At 39.1% G+C, this 26558-nt stretch overlaps 6 protein-coding genes across 6 annotated transcripts in view; 5 read left to right on the top strand and 1 right to left on the bottom strand.

The window, feature by feature from the left end:
- Nucleotides 1-384, bottom strand: part of tbc1d32 (TBC1 domain family, member 32) — a 75010-nt gene extending 74626 nt beyond the window's left edge. The window contains exon 1 of the mRNA XM_087180395.1: nucleotides 327-384. The gene's annotated coding sequence lies outside the window, so the exon portion shown is untranslated. The remainder of the gene's footprint in view (nucleotides 1-326) is intronic.
- A 320-nt stretch (nucleotides 385-704) lies between these two features.
- hsdl1 (hydroxysteroid dehydrogenase like 1) lies at nucleotides 705-5557 on the top strand. Its single transcript, XM_023429976.2, has 5 exons — nucleotides 705-1144; nucleotides 2167-2612; nucleotides 2867-2950; nucleotides 3789-3941; nucleotides 4040-5557. Exons 1-5 carry the CDS (start codon nucleotides 925-927, stop codon nucleotides 4109-4111), a joined length of 975 nt encoding a protein of 324 aa, XP_023285744.1. The 5' UTR covers nucleotides 705-924; the 3' UTR covers nucleotides 4112-5557.
- A 70-nt stretch (nucleotides 5558-5627) lies between these two features.
- On the top strand, nucleotides 5628-11000 carry gja11 (gap junction protein, alpha 11). The gene is made up of 3 exons (XM_087180378.1): nucleotides 5628-8193; nucleotides 8428-8613; nucleotides 9989-11000. The coding sequence occupies exons 1-3, from the start codon at nucleotides 8065-8067 to the stop codon at nucleotides 10589-10591; spliced, it is 918 nt and encodes a 305-aa protein (XP_087036504.1). The 5' UTR covers nucleotides 5628-8064; the 3' UTR covers nucleotides 10592-11000.
- A 1528-nt stretch (nucleotides 11001-12528) lies between these two features.
- On the top strand, nucleotides 12529-14540 carry gja13.1 (gap junction protein alpha 13.1). The gene is made up of 2 exons (XM_023430013.2): nucleotides 12529-12683; nucleotides 13370-14540. The coding sequence occupies exon 2, from the start codon at nucleotides 13397-13399 to the stop codon at nucleotides 14255-14257; it is 861 nt and encodes a 286-aa protein (XP_023285781.1). The 5' UTR covers nucleotides 12529-12683; nucleotides 13370-13396; the 3' UTR covers nucleotides 14258-14540.
- Nucleotides 14541-15810: 1270 nt separating this feature from the next.
- On the top strand, nucleotides 15811-19283 carry LOC111672616 (gap junction Cx32.2 protein-like). The gene is made up of 3 exons (XM_023430084.2): nucleotides 15811-15968; nucleotides 17111-17244; nucleotides 17897-19283. The coding sequence occupies exons 2-3, from the start codon at nucleotides 17116-17118 to the stop codon at nucleotides 18518-18520; spliced, it is 753 nt and encodes a 250-aa protein (XP_023285852.1). The 5' UTR covers nucleotides 15811-15968; nucleotides 17111-17115; the 3' UTR covers nucleotides 18521-19283.
- Nucleotides 19284-20071: 788 nt separating this feature from the next.
- Nucleotides 20072-26499, top strand: cunh1orf198 (chromosome unknown C1orf198 homolog). The gene is made up of 6 exons (XM_023430083.2): nucleotides 20072-20417; nucleotides 21502-21552; nucleotides 21694-21804; nucleotides 22117-22284; nucleotides 22884-23234; nucleotides 24404-26499. Exons 1-6 carry the CDS (start codon nucleotides 20112-20114, stop codon nucleotides 24458-24460), a joined length of 1044 nt encoding a protein of 347 aa, XP_023285851.1. The 5' UTR covers nucleotides 20072-20111; the 3' UTR covers nucleotides 24461-26499.
- Nucleotides 26500-26558: the final 59 nt, after the last annotated feature.

Genomic DNA, 26558 nt, shown 5'->3' with positions numbered 1-26558 from the left:
AAATAGGAATCTAGTGGCTATGATTGGTGACAGTAATGTATTTTAAGCCTAATAGTAATCACAGTCGTTCCCACTTGAATTACTTCAACACATTCAAGAAGCCTATGTGATATTTTACATTTTTACTCTGGAGACAAAACTAACTCTCTGTGGTTAGCCTGACGCGGCTAAATGCACCATTGTAGCACAGCTAGCTAACTACTGCAAAGCTGCCGAAATTTAGCTTACGTCGCAGTCGAGCGAAAACCAAACACCTCCCGGCAGCACAAATCAACCACCTAAACAGAAAGATACAACATGCAGAATGTTGTAAATCAGCTTGTCACCTTGTTTTTGGACTATTAAAGGCTTTTCATCCAGGTAGCATCCTGCTACCGACAGCTGCGTCTCTATGGAAACGACCACTTAGCGTTAACTGCTATGCATTGTGGGATGTCAAAAGAAACTACATGCCGGCTTATAGAGCGTTGGAAATTTGGGTTTTACGTGTCAGATGTACACGATGAGAATGACCAAAGATTTAATATGACAAGAATATGACTGATACTGAAAACCACGTTGATAATTTAAAGCAGAGTTCATCCATGACCAGTGTGATACTTATATAAAGCATGACTCGTAAGTGTGATTTACTCGCGACCATTTTTCTCATGGGTTTATGAATGCAGCTTGTGTGACGTACTTTGTCACATGACTTAATGTTTTGCTCCATTCACCGGCTACTTTTACAGGTGACAGGTTTGCCTGCTTAGAAATCTGTCAAATCTCACCTTTTTAATCAGAAATTTGCTATGTAGGAACGGCGGCATGTTTTATTCACAGGTCTGACCTACTAGTTAACGTTACTTTCAGAAATCATTACGTTAAATCTACTAAACACGCTTTAGCTAGCAAACTAGCAACCGCATCACAGGAGTGTCAACTATGGCGGCAGTTGACAGCTTTCAGTTTTTGTACAGAGAAATTTCTCGGTCATGCAATTCTTATTTTGAGACCCTGGCTCTTGTCGGTGCGCTGTACACGGCCAGCAGGGCGCTGATGCTGCTGAGAGACTGCTGCACGTTGGTCAGGGTGCATTTCCTGCCAAGAATTATCCCGTGTAAGAAGCTGACCCAAAGATATGGTGACTGGGCTGTCATTTATGGTAAGGATGCAGCAGAAACAATGAGAATGCATCATGCTGTAGGTCTGCGTCAGAGAGGGCAGATCACAGTCAGGTCCATTCATTTTATTGTTGTAATTTTATTTCTGTCAGCGAGATTTGGGCATCACACAAAACCAGGGCAGCTGTTGTTTTCAGAGCTGAAGGGATGAGTCAAGAAAAAAAGCGAAATTCCATGGAACCATTTTTTTTTTTTTTACTATTTTCTGAAACTTTATAGACCATCAGTAAATAAATCCAGACAGTAATTGACAGCTTACTCTGTTAGCAGACGTCCCAATTTTTGTGCACAAGCCTGAAATTGCCTGGCCATTTTTTTTTTCTTGGCATAAAAACTAAATATAAGACCTTTTGTGTGGAAAACACTTTGGAGACATGGCCACAAGTCTGAACCAGTTCTGTGTCAACACCTGTTGCAGTGATATGGATCTTAAAATTCCCAGATTGAATCAGAAGACTAAAGAGCTTTCACAAAATGTATAATATGTCAAGCTTGTGCAAAAACACAACACAAGTAGCGCTACCAAGGCCGAAGTCTCACACAGGAAGGATTTGTCTTGTTGCAATGCCACCCTAAATATAATACATTTCTTTGACTGAAATTTGGATATCACATTGACTTGATAATGTAGTGAGCCCAACTAACAAGCTTCATAAATAATGATCTTCAAATTAATCAAATATGGTTTTGATTAATCCATTATTTATTTGGTCTATAAATTTGGAAAAATTGTGAAAAAAATACCAGGTTCACATCAGCAATTTCGCAAACCAAATATTCGTTTTACAATTCACTTTCTTTCTTTCTTTTTTTTACTGGTAAAAGATATTTCAATGATTTGCTCAAATTTGGTGTTTAATTTCTTGGCAATCAAGCAATCAGCTTTCAGTAATAAAGTCAACTTTAATGTTTTTATGTCACTCTGTAGTAGCTCTCAGTAATATTATATCCTCACTTCTTCCTGAAACAACTTTCATTGATATATATTGTCCTCTTCTGTCAGGAGCGTCAGAGCCTGTGGCCAAAGCGTATACAGAGGAGCTGGCTAGGCATGGCATCAGCATTATCTTTGTCACTCAGGAACACACTTCTGTTAGAGACACCGCTGCATCCCTCTCCCAAAGCTACGGAGTGGAAACTATTGTTGTCCTTGCTGATTTCTCTCTGGACCAGGCAGCCAGCAAGGCCATCAAAGAAGCCATGAGGGGTAAAGATATCGGCTTCGTGGTGAACTGTGTGGATGAGTCTCTGAGTTCCCCCCAGAGCCTGATAGAAATGCCTGAGCAGAGCCTGTTGGACTTGGTGAATAAGAACGTTGCGGTCGCTACTCTGATGACTCGATTGGTGCTGCCGGGGATGGTGGATCGCAGCAGAGGTGCTGTGGTTAATATATCATCGGGTTCCTGCTGCAGACCTCTGCCTGGAAGAGTGACACTCACGGCCTTGACTGTGAGACAAAACGCTGCTTATAACAGCCTCTTATGCATACACACACACACACACACACACACACACACACCAAGAAACATACTCATAGCCTCTGTTGACCTTTTTCACAGCAGATGTTTTGATTTGTTACCAGATGAAGATCTTAAAAAGATCTGTTTATTCAAGTATCTCATCAAAACAAGCTGAGTGAACAACTTTTCAGACTAAAATCTGGGCTAACATCAAACTGCATCTCTCTTCTCCTGACATTTCAGGGCTACCTGGATCACTTCTCAAGAGCTCTTCACCTTGAGTACAGTGGCAGAGGGATTTTTGTTCAAAGTCTGATTCCTTTCCAGGTAAGATACCTGATATCATCATTAAGCTGAGTGGCTGCATATCAAAGTTCACTACATCTTACGGTTCTGACCAAAATGTGTCCAGCACTGAAAGCTGGCATCATATCACCGGCCATTTATTTATACAAAGTGTTTGTACAGCTGTTTGGGTTTCCACAACATTTGACATTTGAGAACTTTGCTGCATGAAAAAATGTGTAGAAAAATGTTTTTATTTCTCAAAAAGTCATTTTGGTTTCACTGACATAACTCTCTATTTTCGATATTCTTACCCAACCCCATTCATAAAGAAAGAACAGCAATATAACAGTGCTAAGAAACTCTTGTATTGTGTAATATATGCACATCAGTGTGGTGTTGATGGTATTGTGACCATATGAGAACAGATTTGTTTGTTTTTTGATTAAATTAAATATTCAGTTATCTCTGTAAACTCACAGACAGTGTGAAGAAAGGATAGACTCAACTTAATGGAAGGGGGCAGATCTCAGTTAATAGATGCTCAATAGGAAGTGTTACTTTTAGTCTATAGGATTTTATTCTACATACATGAACAATCTATGTCTATAATCTTTTTTACCAACTTATCTTTACTGTAACATTTTTAGCTTCAGCTTCATTTTTTATTCTTTATAAAATTTACTTTTTTTGTCCTTTTTAAATTTACTCCATAAATAAAATATATTAATATGAGGTGATAGGTGAAGTCACTTTATACCCTGAGTATAGATACAGTAAGTGTATGTGTGTCAGTTCTTGATATACAGAGTGTGTGTGTGTGTGTGTGTGTGTGTGTGTGTGTGTGTGTGTGTGTGTGTGTGTGTGTGTGTGTGTGTAGATAGCCTCAAGCGAGCGACAGCCATCAACATCCTCATCAACTTCATCCAGAGAGGGCTGGTTTGTTCCAAAACCAGACGTTTACGCTCGCCACGCCATCTCCACCCTGGGTGTCTCTAATAGGACCACCGGCTACTGGCCTCATACACTGCAGGTCGGTGCAAACTGCGTCACGCTGTCAGATTGTATTAGGATAAAGTTTATGACAAATCTTTATCATCAGCAATCCGTTTTTGTTGTTTTTCTTCACAGTATGGATTGATGAGGTGTATTCCAGAGTGGATCTGGGTTCTCGGATCACGCGTGCTCATCAGCTCAAGCTAAGAGCTCACTTCTCCTCTCCTCACAAAGTATTAACCTGGTAACTTCATCTTCTTGTTACTGGAGTCCTGTGTAGAGTTTTATTTTAGCTTCTTGTGAGATTAATAAAGAGTGAGGCAATTTAATAACTTTTGAGGACTGTAATTATCGGAATTCTCTCCCATCGATTTGGTATCAGTTTCTAGGTAATCTGCGGTGGGATTTGGAAATGATGAGTGAATATACACACATTACTTTAGTTCTGGCCTACGATCTGACAAAGTCTTAAATTTACTATAGAAACCAGATAATAAATTTCTTTACAGTGCACAGACATGAGGTTTGAAACTGAGTTTGACTTTGAGTTGAGGTTGTGAACTTTGATTTATTTCTCGTCGTGATTTCCAGCAGTGCCAGATGATTATTATTGGAGCATAATACTCTGAAATGATTTGGTTTGGTGCCTGGACTTTTATAGCATGAGCCTCCATTAAGTTTCAACCCGCTAGACTGTTGGATAAGAGATTTATTTCACTTTTTGAACAATTCTTTTTTGTATTCAAGGAAGTTGCACATTGAAAAAACAGAATATAGAAGTGAATTTGAGATCAAAGGCCTCACCTCAAATGTTAAATAAAAAAGACAAAGTCTGAAGAAGGCAATAATAAAGCAAAATGAAAACAGATGAGTAAAAGAATTTTACATAAAATATGAATTTAGGCAATATATTATGACAGTCGGGGGCATGGACTCTTTCTATCTGCTATCAACCTGCAGCCTTGGGGATCTGATTCAAGCCGAAAGGGTTTTGGATGCATTTAAAGAAGCTCTGATGTTCACTGTGTTTTTTCTAAGTTGTGTAAGCTGTGTAAATTGACTTTCCCATTCTGCCGGGTTGCACTGCTTTTACCAGCACTGACGCGCTGCACGCACTATGTTCCCAAAAACCAAACCCAATAACATGTTACAGAGACAGACTGTTGACTGAAAAGACTATAATCAGGTTTGAGTGTAATTTTGCAAGTTCTGAAAGTGGAAATGACACATTTTTAACACACTCTCTCTGGATTGTGACCTGAAGTATAGACCAGAATATATTCTACCAATGTAAATATGTCTTTAGCTTACCTGGCTTCCTGCTCTAATCAAATCAAAGGTCCAGATAAAACCAAGATGTGCCTGCAGGGTGTTATACATTCTTGAATCTTGAATGAAGAGTGACAACTTTAGGTGAATGTGCTCAGAGTAGAGGAGTCAAGCGTCTCCAGTAGTCAATATAAAATGCATTGAAGAGTGAGGTTGTGATGTTTTTGTTTTGTGGAGAAACTTAACTTGAAACACATTCAGTATATGCAGATGTTGCTAACAGATTCATATTTATTGTGCTTATTGTGCATTGCTGTAAGTGTTGACCTAAATATATGCCATCATAGCACAGAATTAGACCAATAAACTCTTCCTTCATTCCCATATTATTGTCCTTTCTTTTATGTGAATTGATGTATGGTGACTACGTGTAAGTTTTCATGATGGTCAAAGTATCTGAGCCCTTTTATCTGACTGGTCAGCGTTTGATTTCCAGCGTATGTTCAGTAATGTTGACTCTGATCTACATGCTGAAGGCCACACATGCTGTTTTTCTCTTAAAATATCGAGATGGTGTAAATCATTGACATCCATGACCAGACACTGTGCCGGCTGCCACAGTTTGTCCTGTGACCCCCTTAGATCAGCCAGGTCAGAGCCGGTATGTAAACCTGGTGAACACATGTGTGGAGCAGTTTGCCGTAAACATGTGTTGCTGAGCAAACATGGGCCGCTTCTATGGGATTTAAACACGAAACCATAAGCTGTGACAATACTGTGGGTAAAGCCCATCCACATACACTGTAGTGTGTGGTGTGAAATAAAGGAAACGTGGAAACATTTCATAATTAAGATTCATATAGCTTCTTTACATACAAATAAAAAGGTAGAGGGGCTATAAAAAATAAAAACACAAGGAAAAAATTGTTAAAAAAACAAAAAGAAAATAGCAATGAAAAAATGAAAACACTACAGAAAGCTTACTTAAATTCAGCATGTTATAAATCATCACTGAGGTTTCCTTCCTGAAATACTTGGGAACACTTTTCCACAGGTTGTGGGATGTTGATAACGTTGATGAATGCTATGGATCATACAAATAAGTGAAAGGATTAGAGGAAAGTCCAACATCAAGTTCCTTTACTAACGTGGACGAGTGAGTCTGATAAAGTGAACACAAAATATTGCTCGCGCTTTAACTTGAACAAAATATTCAATTAAATAGCATGATGTCAAAAAACTGTAGAAAGCTCCAGAGCAGCTACTTGATGGACCTTTTGTTGAGATTGTTTGGGTAGATAAAGTTTCTTTGGTTGTGCAGTAACGCAGAAATAAAAGTGAAAAATAATCCCCAGTTTGGTGTTGGTGGTGGTGATGGTGGAGGACAGCGCTGCAACACTTTTCCCACAGGAGTTTAGTTGAGTTGTGTTTTGGTGACAGCGCATTTGATTCACATCTTTTTCAAACCCAACAAACTATTCAGTAACTTTTCATGTGCAGAAGCGTTTGCATTTGTTTCGCCACTCATTTTACTATCATTTTTCAACATGTGGAAGGTAGATGACTCAGTTGTGAACAGTGCATGCAGCTGCAAGTGGAGGTTTAAATCTGCCCTGTCGCCTTCTTCTCTCTTCTCGCTGCTGTTCTCTGTCCACTGTCCAATGAAGCAGCAATGCCACAGAAATGAAATATAAGGAACAGGACAAAACAAGATTGTTTTTTTAAATGTCAGCATTCAAAGTCAATTTTGATTTTTTTTTTTTTTTTTTTGATAGCTTTTGCTTTTACCAGCCTCTCAGTGTTCAGTGTTAGGACTAAAGGTCCATTGTTGTGGTTAGGATGGTGTCCTTCCAGATAAGGACAGGAAAGGACGGCTTCTTCTTCTCCTCCTTCACTTTGCGTTTTGATCATCCTCTGGAAGCATCGCTCTCTTCCTTCACTATTTTTCTCCGTGGATTTTTCAACCGGTGAGTTGATTTAAAAAAAAAAAAAAAAAAAAAATCTCTAATAATTAGAATTTAATTTGTCACAAAATGTAAATGATGTTGATAATGTATATGGACTGGAACATTTATGGATCCGTGTTGGAATATGTTTATGTTATAGGAAGTTATGTAACTTAAGTTTTGCACTCTGCACTCAGTGAAGATAAATGCACATGTCATTTGTGCTTGAGTACATGAGTGAGAAAGGAAAATTATGTCTATGTGGATATGGATAAGTAGTGTCCAATGGTTTCTTAAACAAACAAAAAAATAAAAACTTTGATTGGATACATATGATGTCAAACTATATAATCAAATAAAATTCAAGCAAAACAATACAATGTGAATGTGAATACAAAATGAATGTAAAAGAAACTCTAAAAGGGAACTTCATAACTGATTTAAAACCTAAGTTGACAGCATAAACTCTGCAGACTTATCATCTCAGGCAGGTCAATCTGTATGTGCACAAGTGGTTGAGCTCAATGTCTCACATTCTTTGAATTAAGATTTGCAATGGTTGGTATTAACCAAGGTTAGGGTCTCGGTTTCCAGCAGATAAGTATGTTTTGGAGACTTGAAATCAGCGGCCGTGGCTTCTATCAGCAAAGTCACAAGAGTGCGAAAAATGATAAAGGTTTTGCCTCGTGGGAAGGTCTGTCCGTCCTGACTTTTACAACTACAAAACCACTTCTGTATCACCCTTTTTTAGACTGATAAATAACAATCAACAGGTGTTACTGTTCTCTTTTGGTCAATCAATAGTACTATATATACTTCCCTAAATAATGCAAGTGCTCCTTCAGGGATTAGTACATCAGACTGCACTATGGTTTGCTGCATTGTGGTTCATTTTATTATATACACCCCCCCCCCAAATAGAAAGCAGGACAACTGGCGACTGAAATGGGCGAATGGGATCTGCTGGGCCGCCTGCTGGACAAAGTGCAGAGCCACTCCACAGTGATCGGCAAGGTGTGGCTCACTGTGCTGTTTGTCTTCCGCATCCTGGTCCTGCGCACCGGCGCTGAGAAGGTCTGGTAATACAGTATATTTACTAATTAAGGCACACTTCCCAGGGAGATTATGAAATGTAGGGGAAATGTGTTCAAAGGGGCACAACAGCTGAAACAATTGAAACAGTATATCCAGGGAATGGGAATGTTGCAAAACTATATCTATACCAACGTCGTAAACACCGTACCCACTACACCCTGTAACTTTCTTGAGTCATCTCCTCTATCATCTCTTCCCTCTTGTCTCATCTAGGTGTGGGGCGATGAGCAATCTGACTTTGTGTGCAACACCCAGCAGCCCGGCTGTGAGAACGTCTGCTACGACCTCGCCTTCCCCATCTCTCACGTTCGCTTTTGGATTCTTCAGATCATCGCTGTCACGACTCCCAAGCTGCTCTACCTCGGCCACGTCCTTCATGTGATCCACATTGAGAAGAAGGTGTGTCACTGTGTAAATGCTTGATTTGAAAGCATGCCATACCTGTACAGTGGCAAAGGCATAGGCCAGGTGGTTCCCAAACATCCTGTTAGGATCTTACCATATATAATAATAAATAATATATATATATATATATATATATATATATTACCATATTGTGCTATGCTTGATATTAGTTTGTCTCATTGCCCCCATCCTCGATGTTTGCCTCAGCCCCATGTGAAATGATAAAATAAAATATGATAAATAATGCTCTACGCCTTTTTAAAGACTGTATAAATCATCAATCAAATTTTAACTTATTTTAAGCCATCATTTTGTATGGTTGTGTCTAAGTGAGCCGCTCCCACCAACCACTTAACCAGCTGTTTCCTGTGAAGAAAGTTCTGATAAACCCGCTCGACGCTCCCTGCCACCTCACCAGAAGGGATTCACTGGTGAAGACTGCGGAGCGTCTAGCAGCTAAAGACACAGATATTTTTCGCAGGTGTTAGCGGAAGCAAAGGGCAAAGCTAAGAAAAGTGAATATTTGATTTACTTTCTGTAGGTGAACGCCGCGCAAATGCTTGCTAGATGTGCCTCCTGAGATGTGGTAGCTGTGCATCAGTCAGTTTTCATTGTTGTTTTTTCCGGCCCCTAGTGGCAAAAGATTAATGAATGCAGCTTAAAATGTTACGTAGCTTTTCAGTACCCAAAATTCATAGTGGGCTTAAAAGATCGTTTCCTTATTGAGGACAGTGGCAGAAAACAGTATCAGAAAACTACGCTTCCAGCTTAAATCATCTTATCATCAGCTATTCAGCCATATATTGTAGTCTCCCAATGTAGGTGCCTCTTTACACTAAGACAACCCTTATAAAAGATTTATACATCATAAATAACTAATTATAAACAAGTTATAACAGATTTCATACATTGATGCAGGCTCACTATTTGGCAAGATCAAGTTAATGCTTACTACTCATTAATCTTATAATGACTTACTAGTATTTATAACTGGTAAAAGAACTCATTAATAATAACAATATTATAATATTGCCAAATAGTTAGCCTGCACCAATGTATGAAAAATGTTATAACTTCTTTGTTTATAATTGGTTATTTACGATTTATAAAGCGTTAACAATCAAATTAATAACCTAATAATAAACATTTATGAATCCTTTATTAGGGGAGTCTTATTGTAAAGTGGTGCCCCGATGTTTTTGCACATATGTGGCTATAAGCAAAACTTCCAGTGTCGCCTCAAAGTTTTGAGGGGGGAGCCGCAGTAGCAATACATGGAATAAGGGTTAAGACTTTTTTGGAAACTGTTTGGAACTTCTCTTCAGATTACTTGAGAATTTCTAACTCTGACTTCTTGTTCCAACTCAAGGTGAAGGAGAGGATGAGGAAGCAGGCGGAGCTGGAAGACCAGGCCAGTCTGTTCCTCAGCAAGGCCTTCAAAGTTCCCAAGTACACCAAGAGCAGTGGCAAAATCAGCATCCGCGGCCGCCTCCTTCGCAGTTATGTCCTCCATCTTGTGGCCAAGATAATCCTGGAGGTTTTGTTCATCGTGGGTCAGTATTTACTTTACGGTTTCACCCTCCAGACTCGCTACGTCTGCATCCGCTTGCCCTGCCCTCACCAGGTGGACTGCTACGTCTCCAGGCCCACGGAGAAATCGGTCATCATCTGGTTTATGCTGGTGTCAGCGATCGTCTCCCTTGTGCTCAGCGTGGTTGAGCTCTTCTACCTGTGTGTGAAGGCGGTGAAGGAGTGCATGGCGAGGAGGCAGGACTACACCGTGACCCCGGTGACGCCTCCGTTTTCGGAAAGGAAAGCTTTTAGAAGCCGGCCCGAGATCATCCAGAACTGTGCCAACCTGGAGCTGGAGCTGCAAGGACAAAAGTTGGGGGCAAACGGGGTCAAAGGTGGGGTGAACAAGGCTGTTCAGAATGTACCAACTGAGAACAAGATGGGGGAGGTTCACATCTGAAGCGTGGAGGCAGAGATAGGTTGTAGGTTGTTCCAGTATTTGTGTGTTTTGGCTTAAGAGAGGAAAAGGGGGTGTGTGCGCAGGAAATACAGATGGAGGGGGGGGGGGGCAGCCAGCTTCTGTAAACAGGCCTCAGTCACATACACAGCGTTGCTTAAAATGACTTCAAGTGACATTTGTGACATAGTAAAAAACAAACAAACCATGTTTTCTCTTTTAAATAGAGTAGATAAGATTTTTGTACTTTGTAGAAATGATTTAAGACAGTGTAACGTTACAATTTGGATTCAATAAACATCTCGTATTCAGAATGTGATTGTGATACAACTGTCTTTTTCTCATGGTGTTGTCATGTTTGCACATGACAAAAAAAAAAAACCCAGTGTTGCCCTGCAGTAATATACAAGGTCCAAATTCTGTTGCCTCAATAAATTACAGTGCATTCAATTCACCAGTCATTTTCCTATTAAGAGCAGCCTCATCCATCTAAACATCTGAGGATTTTTATTTTTAATTGGGCCATTAATCTCTCACACTGTATAGAGCAACAGTTGCTATAATGTATAAACCCATTTAGTTTATTGTGTGCAGAGAGAATAACTTTTAATGCCGTTTTATGCCGTGCAACTGTTAATACGCTTCTGCAAATATATGGGCCGGCAGAACTTACATTTCAAAATGCTGGTCTCCATCAGCTAAAAGCATTTGTTATTGATTGTATGAGAAAAGGTATTAACAAGTAGAGCAAATAGAATTGCTATTATTTTCTAGCACTTTTAAGGAAATAGTTTATATCCTTGCTGAGGGTTAGATGGTTGATATCAAGCCAGAAACAGGGGGAACAGATCAGCTCAGCTCTGTCTGCATCTCCAAAGCTCATGAATTAATGGGTTGTATCTTAAGCTAAGCTAACAGGGGTCTGGCTACAGCCTTATATGGAACATACAACCTGTATCTATATTCTCATCTAACTATTTGAAAAAAAAAAATAAGCATCTTCCCAAAATGTTTAACTGTTTCTTTAAGCGTATTCTAGGTGTTCACTTTTACTTATGCGGAGCATTTCCATTAACCTGCTTAATGCGCAATTTGAAATTGTGAACTTAAAAACGAGTAATGGAAAAAGAAAACATTTCTACTCTTGCATGAGCTGGTTTTCAGATGATCTGACAAATAATATTTCGCAAAATTGAAATGGAAACACTTTTCTCTAATTCGTGTTGTGGCGTTTGCCGTATCAGGTCCCAGGAAACCATTTCCAACCCAGAGGCAGCTGCTGGGAACCTGTTGTTGTTATCTCTTGTGTTTTGTTGACATTTCTAAAAAAAAAAAAAAAAAGAAACCAAAGAAAAAAAAAAAAACATGGTGCACAAAACTGCAGTTGAAACCTGGCCAATGTCAAGTGACATAACAGTGAGATGTGTATTTACGATAAAACTCGCCCTTTAAATTTCTGGTGGTTTTTTGATTTCCCATGTGGTTTTATAACATTTCTTCAAAGACTGTGCCAAAATGCCTGATTTTGTATTTTGGGATATGATTCCCACTCTGATGATACTGGCTGTAAATGAAGCAGTTTAATAACTAATGATAATACATGTGGGTGGAGGCTATCTGCATTCTTCTTTTACCAATTATTATTTCTGATTTATGACTAAGTTAATGAGTGAGTGATACATTGGTTCAACATGGTGCCATCTCTAGATAATGATTTGAATTTGCCACCAAAATGCTTCCATACTTCATCATAACCACAGTCAAATACATGCTGAATATTTAAACAAAAGCAGTTGTTTTAATGATTTACACACCTTTTCTTTTCTGTTTATTTTCAAAAATTCGAAGCCAGTCAGAGCTGGGTCTCTGAACATCTGTCAATTATTACACTCTTGTCCTCTTGTTCTCATCTTTGTCAATCTTTTTTTTTTGCTGCTGACGGGCACAACGTGACACTGAAGCCAGATGTGTGTTACACAATGTGGTCCCTCACCCCACCTCATGAGTCCTGCTGTCCTCACCCACAACTCCAAGGTTCAACTTCAGTTAGTGATCTATCCCACCTGGAGTCAGTCCTTTCCTTCCAGATCAGCAGGTAAGATGCAACGATTTCTGCTCTCTCCTACAGATAATTGATCATTTGACAAATCACAAAGAAAAGTGTTATTAGCAAATGTCAATAATGGTCACTATACAAACTGAAAAATATCAAAGATCTTTTTCTTTATATAAATTTTTTGAGTATGTAAGTGATGGGTTGTCAATTTACTTCAAATGTCCATTACATTGCTTCATCTGTACATTAATAGCATGAGATTTGTTTGTTTTTTTACATGTATTTATTTTAACTGTGTTACACAGAATATTGATGTAAGCTTTACTTTAGGAAAGCTTCATATTATTTATTTCTACGCCTCCTTCCTTTATGCCTCATCAATATAATGCCGCTGGGTTTTATCTTCTTCTGTTCAAAATTCTGAATAATAATTACTTATTTGTTTATTTATTACTTATTTATGATACTAAGTACTGAGAAACTAGCTGAAGGTCCAGGAGGCTCTGATGTGACTTTCTTCTCATGTTTAAAAACAGAATTATTTATCTAAATTAAACAGAACAATGAGCCTTTTTCTTCCAACAGTGGCATTTTGATTAAATAATAAGTTATGGTTAATGTTTTAGTTAATAAGGTATGGTGTAGGCTCATTAAAAAACAAAGTGAGCGATTTAACCTATTTATTAGCTTGGGTATTTACTGTATTTTTCATCTTTTCATCACAGATCAGTAACTGAACATCACTTATAAATATGGGAGACTGGGGATTCCTGTCAACCTTACTGGACAAGGTCCAGTCACACAGCACAGTCATCGGGAAGATCTGGATGAGCGTCCTCTTCCTGTTCAGGATCATGGTTTTGGGTGCAGGTGCTGAGAGCGTCTGGGGCGACGAGCAGTCGGGTTTCATCTGTAACACACAGCAACCTGGTTGTGAGAACGTCTGCTACGACTGGACCTTCCCAATCTCGCACATTCGCTTCTGGGTCCTCCAGATCATCTTTGTCTCCACACCGACGCTGGTCTACCTGGGCCACGCCATGCACGTCATCCACAAGGAGAATAAGCTGAGGGGGCTGCTGTCGAGCCCCGGTGGAAACCAGCTGCTCAAAAGGCCCAAATACACAGATGAGAACGGAAAGGTGAAGATCAAGGGGAACCTGCTGGGAAGCTACCTGACTCAGCTCGTGGTTAAGATCATCATTGAGGGTGCCTTCATAGTGGGCCAGTACTACCTGTATGGATTCGTCATGGTCCCCATGTTCCCCTGCTCCAGGAAGCCCTGTCCCTTCACTGTGGAGTGCTACATGTCCCGCCCCACAGAGAAGACCATCTTTATTATCTTTATGCTGGTAGTGGCCTGCGTCTCTCTGTTGCTGAATTTCATTGAGATGTTCTACCTGATTTGCACCCGGGTCAGATGTGGGTCCAGGAATCGCAGTCACAAGATTACCTCAGCAGAGAACCCTGCCGGCCTGTCAGCTCCCAGGTGGCCGACTGCAGAGGACGCACTCAAGCAGAACAAGCTGAACATGGAGCTCGAGAGCAGTCACAGTATTGGAGGAAGCCTGGACGGGGCCAAAGAGGAGAAACGACTACTGAGTGGTCATTAAAAAAAAAAACACAGATGTCCCCATTAATGTATTAATGTTTTGTCTTGTTTCAGATTATCCCCCAGTGCTTTTTTGGCTCAAATACATCTAAGAGACTGATTTCTTACATCATGACACAATAAAAAGAAAAGCTTCATCACTGTGTAATAATGTGGTATTATGTGCTGGGAAGAGTCTGCGTAAATCAACAATATTAAAGGGCCACATTGTTGAAAAAATTTACATTTATTTTGTATTTTTCAAATGGAAATCTAATAATGGAAAATGTGCAATACTGATAATGTATTTATCTGAGTGAGCAGAAGTTTGTCTATCCTCGGTTATTGAATGTGTCCTTTAACTTATTCCCATGTTCATTATCTAGGACTTGAAATAATTTCCTTATTGAATGATGATGATGATGATGATGATGATGATGATGATGATGATTGTGGTGAAGAGTCTGTTTCTACTGATGAAGTAGAAAAACATTTTTGTATGCTGTATTGTTTTTAATAAATTAATAAATAAAAAAGTCGGATAAAAAAAGCTTTTTCATCAATCTATTCATTTTAGATGACACGTTTACACTTTTCACTTCCCAGTCCAACAACTTACTTTTACAGAGTATGATTCACACTTTTAATACTGTAGGGCTGCAACAGATGATTATTATTGATTAGTCTACTGATTATCTTCTAGTTTAAATGATTAATTGTTTGTTCTATACAAATGAAAGCCACAGTTACCCAGAACCAAAGGTGACAACAGTCAATCAAAAATCCAAAGATATTGAGTTTACTCTAATAAAAGAGAAAAACAGTAAACATCCACATTTGAGAAGCTGAAACCACAGACGTTGCTTCCCATTTTAGCTTATAAAATACTTTAATAATTAGCTGATGATCAAAATTGTTGCTGATTCATGTTCTGGTCATAATCTATTCAACTGATTGATTAATCGATGCGTCAGTCACGTCAGAATAGGGAGTGGTTGGTAGAGTGTCAGATATTAGCCACCACCTCTGACTCATGGATAATTTAAATGATTTCATATAAGGCGTAGGACATTAACATCAGATAGAAAATTGAAAGGCGAAACTTGAACGAACTGTGAACTGTGCCTCGGTGTGTTTAGACATTGTGTAAATCACATTGTATGAAGAAAAAAACCTTTTCGTTGACACAGTCTCAACAAAGAATGAACGTGACTGCTCAGTCGTCACGTAGAATTCATTGTAGGGTTATTGTAGTAGGTTGGATTAGTCTGTATAGGTGAGCAGACTGTGTCCATAACTTTAGCCTCTGTCTCTTTGCTCATTTTATTTATTTACTGGCTTTGTAGATATGTAACTAGCACATCTATTTGAATGTAAAATGTAAAAGCAGTCAAGGGCTGCTTTAGTGAATACTTACTACATATGATGAAAAATCATACAGTGATGACAATAATGAACAGTGACATAAACCAGCTTTGGATTTTGCTTTATAGCACTGTCAATCATTAACCTGCACAATCTTTTCAGTGCTCAGCCCAAAATTCTCCACTTGAGATTTATCATTTTCAGATGTCATGACAACGTGACAGCTCACACTGTTGCGCAAATTCATCAAATCTAAAGTTCAAGGTACCATAGACGGGTTTAGTCTGGTGCACTGGGCTCTCTGTCATTCAATACCACAGCTGGTGACTGCTCTGCTTGTCTAGAAGAAGAACTTTTTAAATTCAAAGGTAAGATTTTGAAATTGAAATATAGAATGTAATGATTTCAAACTTAAATTTAATGCTATTATTTTTGGGTTAAGATACCACATCATCTTGTTATTACAGCCACATATGTATATTAGGTTGGATATAGGCATTTATTATTATGAATATATTTTCTTGCCTTACTACTTGACCATTCAGACTGAAGCACTGTCCTTAATCCATCAGGATAAAAATCCGTATTATCCATGTATTGTCGACATGTTCTATGATTAGATGATGTGCAATGATGTGCAGTTAGAAAACACTGTGAACACACTAAAGTGCTCTTTCTTTTATGAAAAGCATTATATTTATAGATACAGCCGTTCATACAAACATCTGCTGAATATAAATTCCTCTCCTATCTAACATCCAAACATACAGCACATAGTGAGATACCTTGAGATAAGTCTTTGTTATGCAATATGTTTTTACAGCTTCTTCTTTACGTTCTGAACAACCTATAGATTAGAGATTTTACAGCATGTGATCGTGTCTGTAAAACAAAGTGTTCTGCTGCGGTTGAAGATGATGGTTTGCCTTTCAAGTTAATCAATTATCATCCATTACATCACGTAGTGCCATTTATTAAAAAATAATGGAACGCTTTAATCTATACTTTTGTGATAGGCTATATGTAGTTACAGAGTGGTCATTTAAAAGAGAACAAAAAATTAATTATTAATTAGAGAAAACATAAGATTAATTACAATTTCATAAGTTTTTCCTTTCTCACATAGATTTGACAACTACTGCAAATAGCAACTGGGTAACTGATGTTCTGTTGGTTTTTCCAATAGATCTCTTGTTATATGAATAGTTGGATATATGATACAGTTGGATATAGTTGGTTACATGAATGAGATTGTTTTAAGTAGTGGGGTCTCCAACTATTAGTAATTAATCACTTACATATAATGGCTAAATGAGAAACAGAACAATTTTATTTTCTCAATAGAGCTCTTCTCGTCTCTTCCTTTCCATATGACTGGTGTCTCAAGTATTCAGAGGACTGGAATATCAGATCACTCTGCATGGTTTTCATGAAACCACTCATTTATTAATCAGTATTAATCATTATTATCAGTAATCATTATTAATCAGTTGACATATTTACTTTTCAGAGACAATGGGAGAGTGGGGTTTTCTTTCTTCTCTGCTGGACAAGGTCCAGTCTCACTCCACCGTCATCGGGAAGGTCTGGCTCAGCGTACTTTTTATATTCAGGATCATGATCCTCGGAGCTGGAGCAGAGAAGGTGTGTTTCTACTTGTTTTGTTCACAGTAGCTTTATACATAAGTGGTGCATCACTGAATTACTTCTGCAAGCCCAGGACGTTTAGATGAAATAACACCCTCTGGTGACCATAATGGAGATCCACAGTTCCTGAGGAACCATAGCTGTGAAACCCAGCCAGTATTCAGATAGTGCTGCATTCAACTTTAAAACAAATCATCAGGTTTTGCATTATTAAGGATCTTATTATTAAAGATCCTTATCTTCTTTATCTTTAAATGAGGGTTGTTTAAAGTTTTCCATCAGTCTGCGTACTTTATAAAGAGTCACTGGGGCTGGAGACAATTCTGGTCTGATTTTCTAAATTTAGCCTGTTGAAAACAAAAACAACATATACTTTTACCTATTTAAAATCCTTTTTTAACTTTAAACATTATTAAATGTTTGTGCAACCACAACATTTTATGTCTAGAATGTCATTTTGTAGCCTGGTTGTTTAATACTTAGCCACTAATTGCACACAGCAATTCTTCAGTGCGCCTCAGTGGATGCTAGCAGTAGATTCTGGAAGATTTGTGTTAAATTAAACACTCCTTTATGAAAGAAACTTCACTCTCAGTCCCTGTTGACCATATGCAAGTAATAATAATATGTTTTCATATGAACATTGCAGGTTTGGGGTGATGAACAATCCAATATGATTTGTAATACCAAACAGCCTGGCTGTAAGAACGTCTGCTACGACCTCGCCTTCCCAATCTCACACATTCGATTCTGGGTCCTCCAGATTATCTTTGTCTCCACACCGACGCTGGTCTACCTCGGTCATGTGCTCCACGTCATCCACAAAGAGAATAAGATGAGGCAATACATGCAAACTCACTCTGGCAGTGAAATCGTCAAGCTTCCCAAGTACTCTGACGATAAAGGCCATGTCGAGATTAAAGGCAACCTGCTCGGAACCTACATGACCTCCATATTGTTTAGAATCATTCTGGAGGTAGCGTTCATTGTGGGGCAGTATTATCTGTACGGGTTCGTCATGGACCCAAGAATCGTCTGCTCCCGAGCTCCATGTCCTTTCACTGTAGAGTGCTACATGTCTCGACCCACTGAGAAGACCATCTTCATCATCTTCATGCTTGTAATGTCCTGTATCTCTCTGCTATTCAACGTAGCAGAGATCTTCTACCTGGCCTGTTGTCGCTCATCCAGAAAAAGGTCTAAAACTGTTCCAGCTGCTGCTATTGCCATTCACCCACATTTCAATGGTGAAGGTCTGATTAAAAAAGAGTAGCTTAGCCTCCATAATGCCAGTCACAGCACAGCCTGAGGAACACCATTTAGATCCAGTGTGCAAAATTTAAACTGTTGCATAGTTAACAAGCAAACAGGAGGGTAAATAAAACCTGGGCCTACATTTGCAAGAGTTATTTATTTATTTATATGATGCTTAAAAATTGCAGAAATCAAAATTTGGAGCCATACTGTATATGTAGACTATTTGTGAATGGGAGTAATCGAATATTTAAACATGCACAAGAAGAATAAAATATATTGAAGTGTCAATGAAGCCAACTTTTAAAATTTCCTGAGTTTTTGTGGTTTTATTTTTATTTCTTTTTTTTGTGAGGCACTTTTGTATATTGCAGCCCCTAAGTGACAATTGGTAATTGTGACCTTTAACATTTACTGCAGTCACTCTGCTGTGGCCTGTGAGTACATGGGCTGAATGTCAGGGACCTGTCCATACAACTTTACTTACAGCAGATACCTTTGTCTATCATTGTACCAATTCGTATTAGCTAAAAGCCACTGTGTAGCTTTATAGGCGTGTTTGTTCTAAAGAAATATTGAAGGGCTCTTATTGCTACTTTTCTTTTTGAATGTATTTTTTTCAGTTCTACCAAAATGGTTAAATGTTCAAGGATGACTTTCAGAACTGTAAATATTTTAATTAGAAATCATTTGTTTTTCATGTTTGGTTTTTTAATATGACTGTTTTGATTGATGAATTCCTTAAGGAAGCACATAACTTATTAAAACATGTTTGGAGTTTAGTGCATCTCTGTTTGTGTTTTATTGTTTCTTTCATTATACCCATACATAATTCATAATTTATGTTGTTATCATTGAAATTACATTTGACGTCCTATAAATCACTGATTTAGATACAGAAAATTAAATATCTTTTAAAACTTTTTTTTTTTCAAAAAAATTCCAAATTCCAACACAAAACAGATATTAAATAAATAAAACAATAAAATAATAAATAATAATAATAATAATATTCAGCACAACTACTTAAAATAATTTTTACCATAAGTCATTATATTGGTTTTGCAGTTGGCTACTAAACTAAGGACTCAGATATTTGAATGATGAATTGATAAACTAGAAGTGAAAATTATATTTACATTCATCAGTTGGCAAGAGACACCACTCATGTTAGATTAACATGTCTGCATAAGCAAGTAACTTTACAAAGACATGTGTTAGGGAATTTTTACCTTGTTGTAGGTAGCATCGAACCGTCCTCAGAAAGGTTAATCCCAATGTAACTTCAAAGTGGTTTCCCTTATTTAGCTACCGACCGGAGGCCAACTTCAGCGTCGTGGCTTAGCGGACAGGGAGCTTTATATTACATTACAACATTATTTTTTCAGCACCAAATTATGATGCATAGAAACAACTATAAGGGTAAGTGAAGCTAAAGTCGAAGGCAATGAAGTCACTATTGAGAAAAAGAGCTCAATCTTCTGAAAACGACCACAAGATGGCACCGTCAACACACACATTGAAACTGATTGCGTCCCTCCCACCGCCCACACGGCGATGAACACCAGTTTCCTTTTCCTCACAATAACAACAGCTGGCAGCAGCTAAAGATGGCCACCGCGACGGTAGCGGGGCTTGATGCCCACAGGATGGAGGAAAAGAAGTTCGAATATTTCTCCTCCATCAACTCCATGGCAAAGAAAATAATGCAGGAGAGGGAGAAAATCAAAGAGAAGCACGGCTCGTCCTGGGAGAAAATGACGCCGCAGGAGCAGGACAGCGCTATCGACAACTGGATGATGGATCCCCATATTCGAGCCCGATACGCTATGCATAGAGTTGACCGTGACGAAGTGGTCTGTTACCCCAAACTGCTCATTCAGACTGGCCAGAAGATAGTTCATTTCGGAGAGGAGGTATTTAAACCACATTTGAGTTTATATTTTATATGTTTGTGGGTGTGTTGAAAGGTCTGGATAGCCCTTTTCGTCATTGTTGCTAACTAGCCACGTAGCCTTTAAAATACGTAGGTAAACGTCATAGTGACCACATGAGCCTAAGTACAGGTTAATTATAGATAGATAGATATATAGATAGATGTAATAGTAAAACGTTCACTTCTGTAGGATAGCTTTACAATAGGCTATTATTTGTAAAAAGGCCATAATAATTTGATGACTACAAGCGTCTCACAGAAATTCTGCTGCTCTTATTTTGTAAAATATTAGCAAAACATATGTATATGTTGGCCTGAACATGAACATTTGTATTGTTGTATTATGATGTTACTGCCTTCTCTTTTCACATTGATGAGCCAAAACATTATGATCACACCTACCCTGCCTCTGATGCTGTTTAGTGCCACCAAAACATTTCTGGCCCACCAACACATTGACCCTTCAAGAACTCTGCTAGGTGACCTGTTGTATCTGGCTCCGAGAGGTTAAGACAAGATCCATTTAAGTCCTGTATATTACAAATCAGACTTTTCACAGCTCATCCCCCAACACCCCACGACCAGTTCTTGGTTTGTCCCTCTTTGGACCAGTGTCAGTAGGTAATCACCACTGCTGGATGGAAGCACCCCACAAACCTTGCAGTTTGGAGATGCTTCAACCCAGTTGTCTGGCCATGACTATCTGGCCCTTGTCAAAGTCACTCAGGTCTTTACACCTGCCCTTTTCTCCAGCATCCAACACTTTGAACACAAGAACCAACTGTGTTCATTTACTGTCCAATATGTCCCAGACCTTTACATGCACCATTGTTACAAGATTAATAAGTGTTGTTTGTTTCATCTTTGAGTCATAATGTTTTGGCTTATTTGTGTATAATTAATTTATTTTCCTTGTTGTAAAGAGACACTAAGCTTTTACAGTCAAAATAAAATAACTTGTTTATTTACTAATAAGAGTATAAGTTCTGTTATACCATTCATTGAGCCCCTGAGTACACTGTGTGTAAGTTGAAACTGTAACTTCAGCTTGTGTCTCTTTTTAGGATATTACCTGGCAAGATGAGCATTCAGCCCCCTTCTCATGGGAAACCAAGGTAAAAATAATCATGCATTCACAAGGTCGCAGCTGATTTTGTCTACTTTGTCTATTGTTGACATATCTGGGATTATGTAAGCATAGGTGAATCTTTCTTTAAAGTGCGATGCTGCTATAAAACTGATTTTCCATGTTTCAGAGTCAGCTGGAGTTCAGCTTGACATCAGGCTCTGCAGACCAGGGGATCTGTGCCTCGCATGCAGACCCAAAGTCTGCAAAGGCTCCTCATTCCAATCAGCATGGAACCAAGGTATGATTAGCCTTTTCTAACTAAAATCTCAGTTTGATAAATTTGACCTGATTTTGCTAAATCTGCCATAAAGTAACACATTTGAGCGAAACCTATTGACATACATGTTGCATTTATTTGTATGGATGTGATAATGTTTTTGTTGAAATTGGGTTTTATGTATGATTATCACAGTGTTTGTCCTATAACAACAGCCTGCTGTATCCATAACTAGTGCTTTGTTGGCTTGTTTGTGTTGTACACACGTCCAATAGGAATTGCTCTTTGTATAACCTTGACCTCAATTAAATGTGTTATTGTACGATTGTGAAGGTGTCCGTCAGTGAGGGCCGGAGGCCAGAAGAAGAGTCGTCTTTCTGGAAGATCAGTGCGGAGAGGTCCAGGCTGGAGGGGGAGCAAGCTGACTTCCAGTCTCTGACTCCCAGCCAGATCAAATCCCTTGAGAAAGGGGAGAAATCCCTCCCCTCCTACCTCCGACAGGTAAGCACTGCGTTCCTTACTATCTGTTGGTGTTGTCAATTCAAGTAACGTCTGCAAAAAATGTTCATATATTTTGGCTGCTTTTAAATGTTGAGGAGCGAACATCCCATTTCTGGTCTGTGATAGTTTCTAAGAAACAACAGATTGGAGGCAAGTACCCACCCCAACACTTGTCACTTTTGTTATCACACTATGTATCCTGAAATAGAGTCTCGCCTGAAGCTGAGATAAATGGCATCTGTGAAGCCTCCACAAGTGTCAGAGAAGCAGATGGTGAATGCAGCCAATTTGCAGTAAAAAAAGCAACAATGATGTCTAGTTTTTTTCTGGATGCCCTACTTAGCTCTTCTTTCTTTTCTTCTTTCCTGCACTTTATTTTTACTTCGATTTTTCTTTTCACTGCACAGCCTCATGAACCACCTACACTGCTTTCAATGCCTGTTCAAGAAGCTTAAATATAAAATTAACAACTATACAGCCCCGCTTTTGAGCTGTTTTGTAACTTTTAACTTGTGTTATCTTGTGTATAACATAAATAACATCCATAAAAATCGAATATTAATTGTATCAGTGACACTAAAAATGCCATTTTTCTACAGGAGACCTCTGTCACCTCAAAGGAGCCTGAGGCAGTAGAGTCCCATCCTCCACCTCCTACCAGGGTCGCAAAGCAGAGAGCACCCAAACCTCCTGCTCCCCCGCCCCCTGTCCCCACTGCTGTCAGTGCAACGCCGGCGTCCATCTCCATCTCGCCAAACCCTGCCCCGCCTGTCAGCGTGTCCTCGACAGTGGCGGGATGGGAGCGATCTCAGAGCACCTTACCGTCGGTCAGCATCACCGTGGATGAAGTGTTCTCCTCCAACATGATGTCAAAGCCCTCCAACATCCCCGCCAGTGTGGAGAGAGAGAGAGAGGAGGAAGTTTCACCCAACAGCCCCACCTTTTCCCAGGTGAGCTCTGAAACAGATAGAGAGAGGTTTCAGAATGACACAAGCACAGTTTCTAAGTATTACTTTTGCTTTGGATATTGTGAATTGGATATTATAGGAAGTTCAAATCACATTCCACATATCTACAGGGAAAGTGAAAGGCTAATACCTGCCGTGATGTCACTGATTTGGATGTGGCCAGAAATGCAGCGTACACAGTGTCAGGGGTTCTTCACTGAGTCCAAGCTTCTGAAGTTCACTTATTACAACTGTGGTTCAGTTCACTTGGTCTGGATGAAAGAACATTTTTGTTCACACTGACTTTGAAATTAACGAGGAGCTGTAAATAATAGGTTCTGTGGACTGACAGGTAACTCATTCGATGGGATGTTTTGGTGACTGGCGTCTTGTATCATCGTCGCTACATGGAAATGAAACTCCAGAGACTTGACAGCGAGTCGTGCAGCACTTAACTGTGTCTCGTATTGCAATATTACTGGTAATGGTTATTATGTGGCTGCTCTTTTTAGCTCAGTTGTTTTTGAGCAACTGCGGAGTAGGACACAAGCATAATACACCACTGGTTTAATTATGTGCTACAGCCATATGTTGCCATTGTTACCAAATGATCTTGCGCAATTATATGGGCGACTAAAACCGATTCTTTGACATTTCTTCACAATCAGAAATCAGGTTTTATTGTAGTTTAGATTTTGAATTCCTGCTTAAATCCAACACCACACAGTCCTGTGGTTGGCTTGTTCTGCTTTCACACCCAAAACAAACCGCACCACATTCCAATTGGAACCGAACCAAACCAACCTTCTCACCCTCTGTCTAGTTGTTTAGTCTGCAGCAGAGTTTGATTCACAGCTTTCACACGGGCCCAAACAAACTGAAGCAAATGGGAAAACACATCAGAATTTATTTGCAAAAAACAGGCTTGGTGTAAAACGAGACAAGTTAAACTTGATAAAAAGCAGGGAAACGAAATGGGACACACTTAGATAGATCCCATCATGCAATGAATTCACTGAAGACAATCCAATAAAACAAGTAAAATGAGTCATCGAATTACTTAAGCAAAAATTTAAGAAGCAGCTGTGTCTATTAGTCAGTCATTGTGCACTTTACAATGTCTTCAGCCTCCCACGTCTCACCCACACTGTCCGCTTGTTCCTTCTCCTCAGTTCAACACAAGCAGCAGCATCCTGAAGACTGGATTCGACTTCCTAGACAACTGGTAAACCACAGCTGAGACCAGTCACCGCTCTGAATGATTCATCGTCATCATCACTCTAAAGAAGGACCACACTGCCATGACTACAGACATCCACATCTAGATTTAAAAAACAACAGTCTTTAGAATGACCACATTATGTTCTTGTAATTATCTCCAGTGGCTTGTTAAGACATTATCTCACCACCTGTGTGCTGGTGTATTTCCCCCCATTAGAAGAGCCCCCTCTCCTCACTGACAAGGGTTGAATCTTCTTAAATGTCAAACACCCCTCTGCCCACTAAATGTAGAGTAAGCAGGGAATGAACCTCACAGAATGTGCACGCTGTTCCTCGCTGTGCGTTCACACTGCAATCAACTTGGTTGAAGGGTCCCACGGTTTCACAGATTGGGGAAACATGATCGATGAACTATGATCCCAATCCCACTTTGCACCTCATGCTCGTTGGGAACGTCCGATAGCTATCAAATAGCAAAAAAAACGAAGTGTAAATGCAACCAAAAGAGACTGACTTAGTTGTTAGGTAGCTAGCTGAACTGTTATTGTCGTAACCAAAGGTGCAGAAATTGATCATTTTTGGAGGTTCATTAAACCACCTTTTGTGCTGACCCTTATTTGCATGAAGCCGGGAAAAACCAAGACAGATGCAATCAGGCGCATTTTGATATGACACATTTTAAGTGACAAGTGCAAATGGGGCTGATGCTCCTGACTTACTTTTTCCTGCTTAATGGTACAATGTTTATCCAGTTAGCCACAATAATAAAGTCAACTAAAAAAAAAAGCAGGAAACCCTATATAACATTACTTAAATACGAACCACCAATCCCAGTGAAAGCTGCAACTGTTGCCTAAGGATAGTTGTGTCATCTTTGTTACACAGCAGTCTTTCAAATAAAAGTTTTCTCAAGAAATGGGAACCCCTTTTATAATTGCTATTAATAGTTATGGTACATGAAAACATATTCTTAGCAGTCGGGGGACTAAAACAGTGGAAATCCAATGGCTTTTATTGGATAATCCCAGCAAACAGTCAAGCTGTTGCACATTTCTTTCATATGTACAGTACATTAACCGCTGTACACACTGGCCACATATCACTTGTAACTGTGGTAACCTGTTCATCATGTTAAGTGCCGTATGAATGCACAGCAATGGTGTGACTTAGCTGCCTTCACTTAGAACTTTTAGACGCCACTCTAGCGAGCAAGAACAATTTTCTACCGCAAGCATGTAAAATTTTCATCTGCCAACACTAAAACCCTCAGTCCATTTTTAAGTTTTTGTTTTTTGTTATGAAGACTTTTGCTCTCTGATGTACTTTTATTTATACCTATATATTCCTATAGATCTAAGAGTTTTAGAGTTAAAGTAGTGCTCAGTGCTGCAGTCCTGGCCCTCACAGTGCAATTACTACAGAGAATGTTCCTACTGGTTATGGAATTCCTGCATTATTATCATGGAGGCTGTAAAGATGTTGATTGGATGGAGAAAAAATTTACCATTACATCACTCTACAGGAATACAGTGGAATTGATTTCCAGCTTTAACACAGTCATTGAATTAGATGGTGGTTTTCATCCCAACTGAAGTGGAAACCAGACTGTTCTTGTCTTTGGTATTACGAAAATCGAACCAGGAGGGAAGAATAGCCATGGAAGTGCACAAACTTAGTCATGGAAAAACTCACGGACTGTCATGGTAACCTGTTACAGATGTCCTGTCCTGTATGGATTTAGCTGCCTGACAAACTTCCTTACCACCTCACCCCTCTCAACTTTCACCCGACCTCAAACTAGTGTTGAGCAAACCCTAGTGTGCATTGATAATGAAAATAAGACGCACTCAGATGTTGTGGTTTAGGTAAATGGGCAGGCATGTAGTGATTTATAACACTTGTGTCACAGAGTTTACATGACTAGAGTACTATTTTACTGAATTTTATATTTATCCGCTGATTGTATCTTCTGCTATACATGTATATTGCACTCATGCATTTTGAGGTCACAGATTCGAAAGAAGTAAATAAATGGAAGTCAAACCCGTTTCTCACTATCGTCTGTTCTTTCTAAATGTGTTGGACACAAGCCCGTTCCTTTGAAAT

Source organism: Seriola lalandi, unplaced genomic scaffold (genome assembly GCF_002814215.2).
Source record: "Seriola lalandi dorsalis isolate HSWRI2012SDOR001 ecotype SW California unplaced genomic scaffold, Sedor1 jcf7180002054901, whole genome shotgun sequence".
In the NCBI taxonomy this organism is placed as follows: Eukaryota; Metazoa; Chordata; class Actinopteri; order Carangiformes; family Carangidae; genus Seriola; species Seriola lalandi.
Note: the sequence above shows the minus strand (reverse complement) of the source record. Positions and strands in the feature narration are given on the sequence as shown.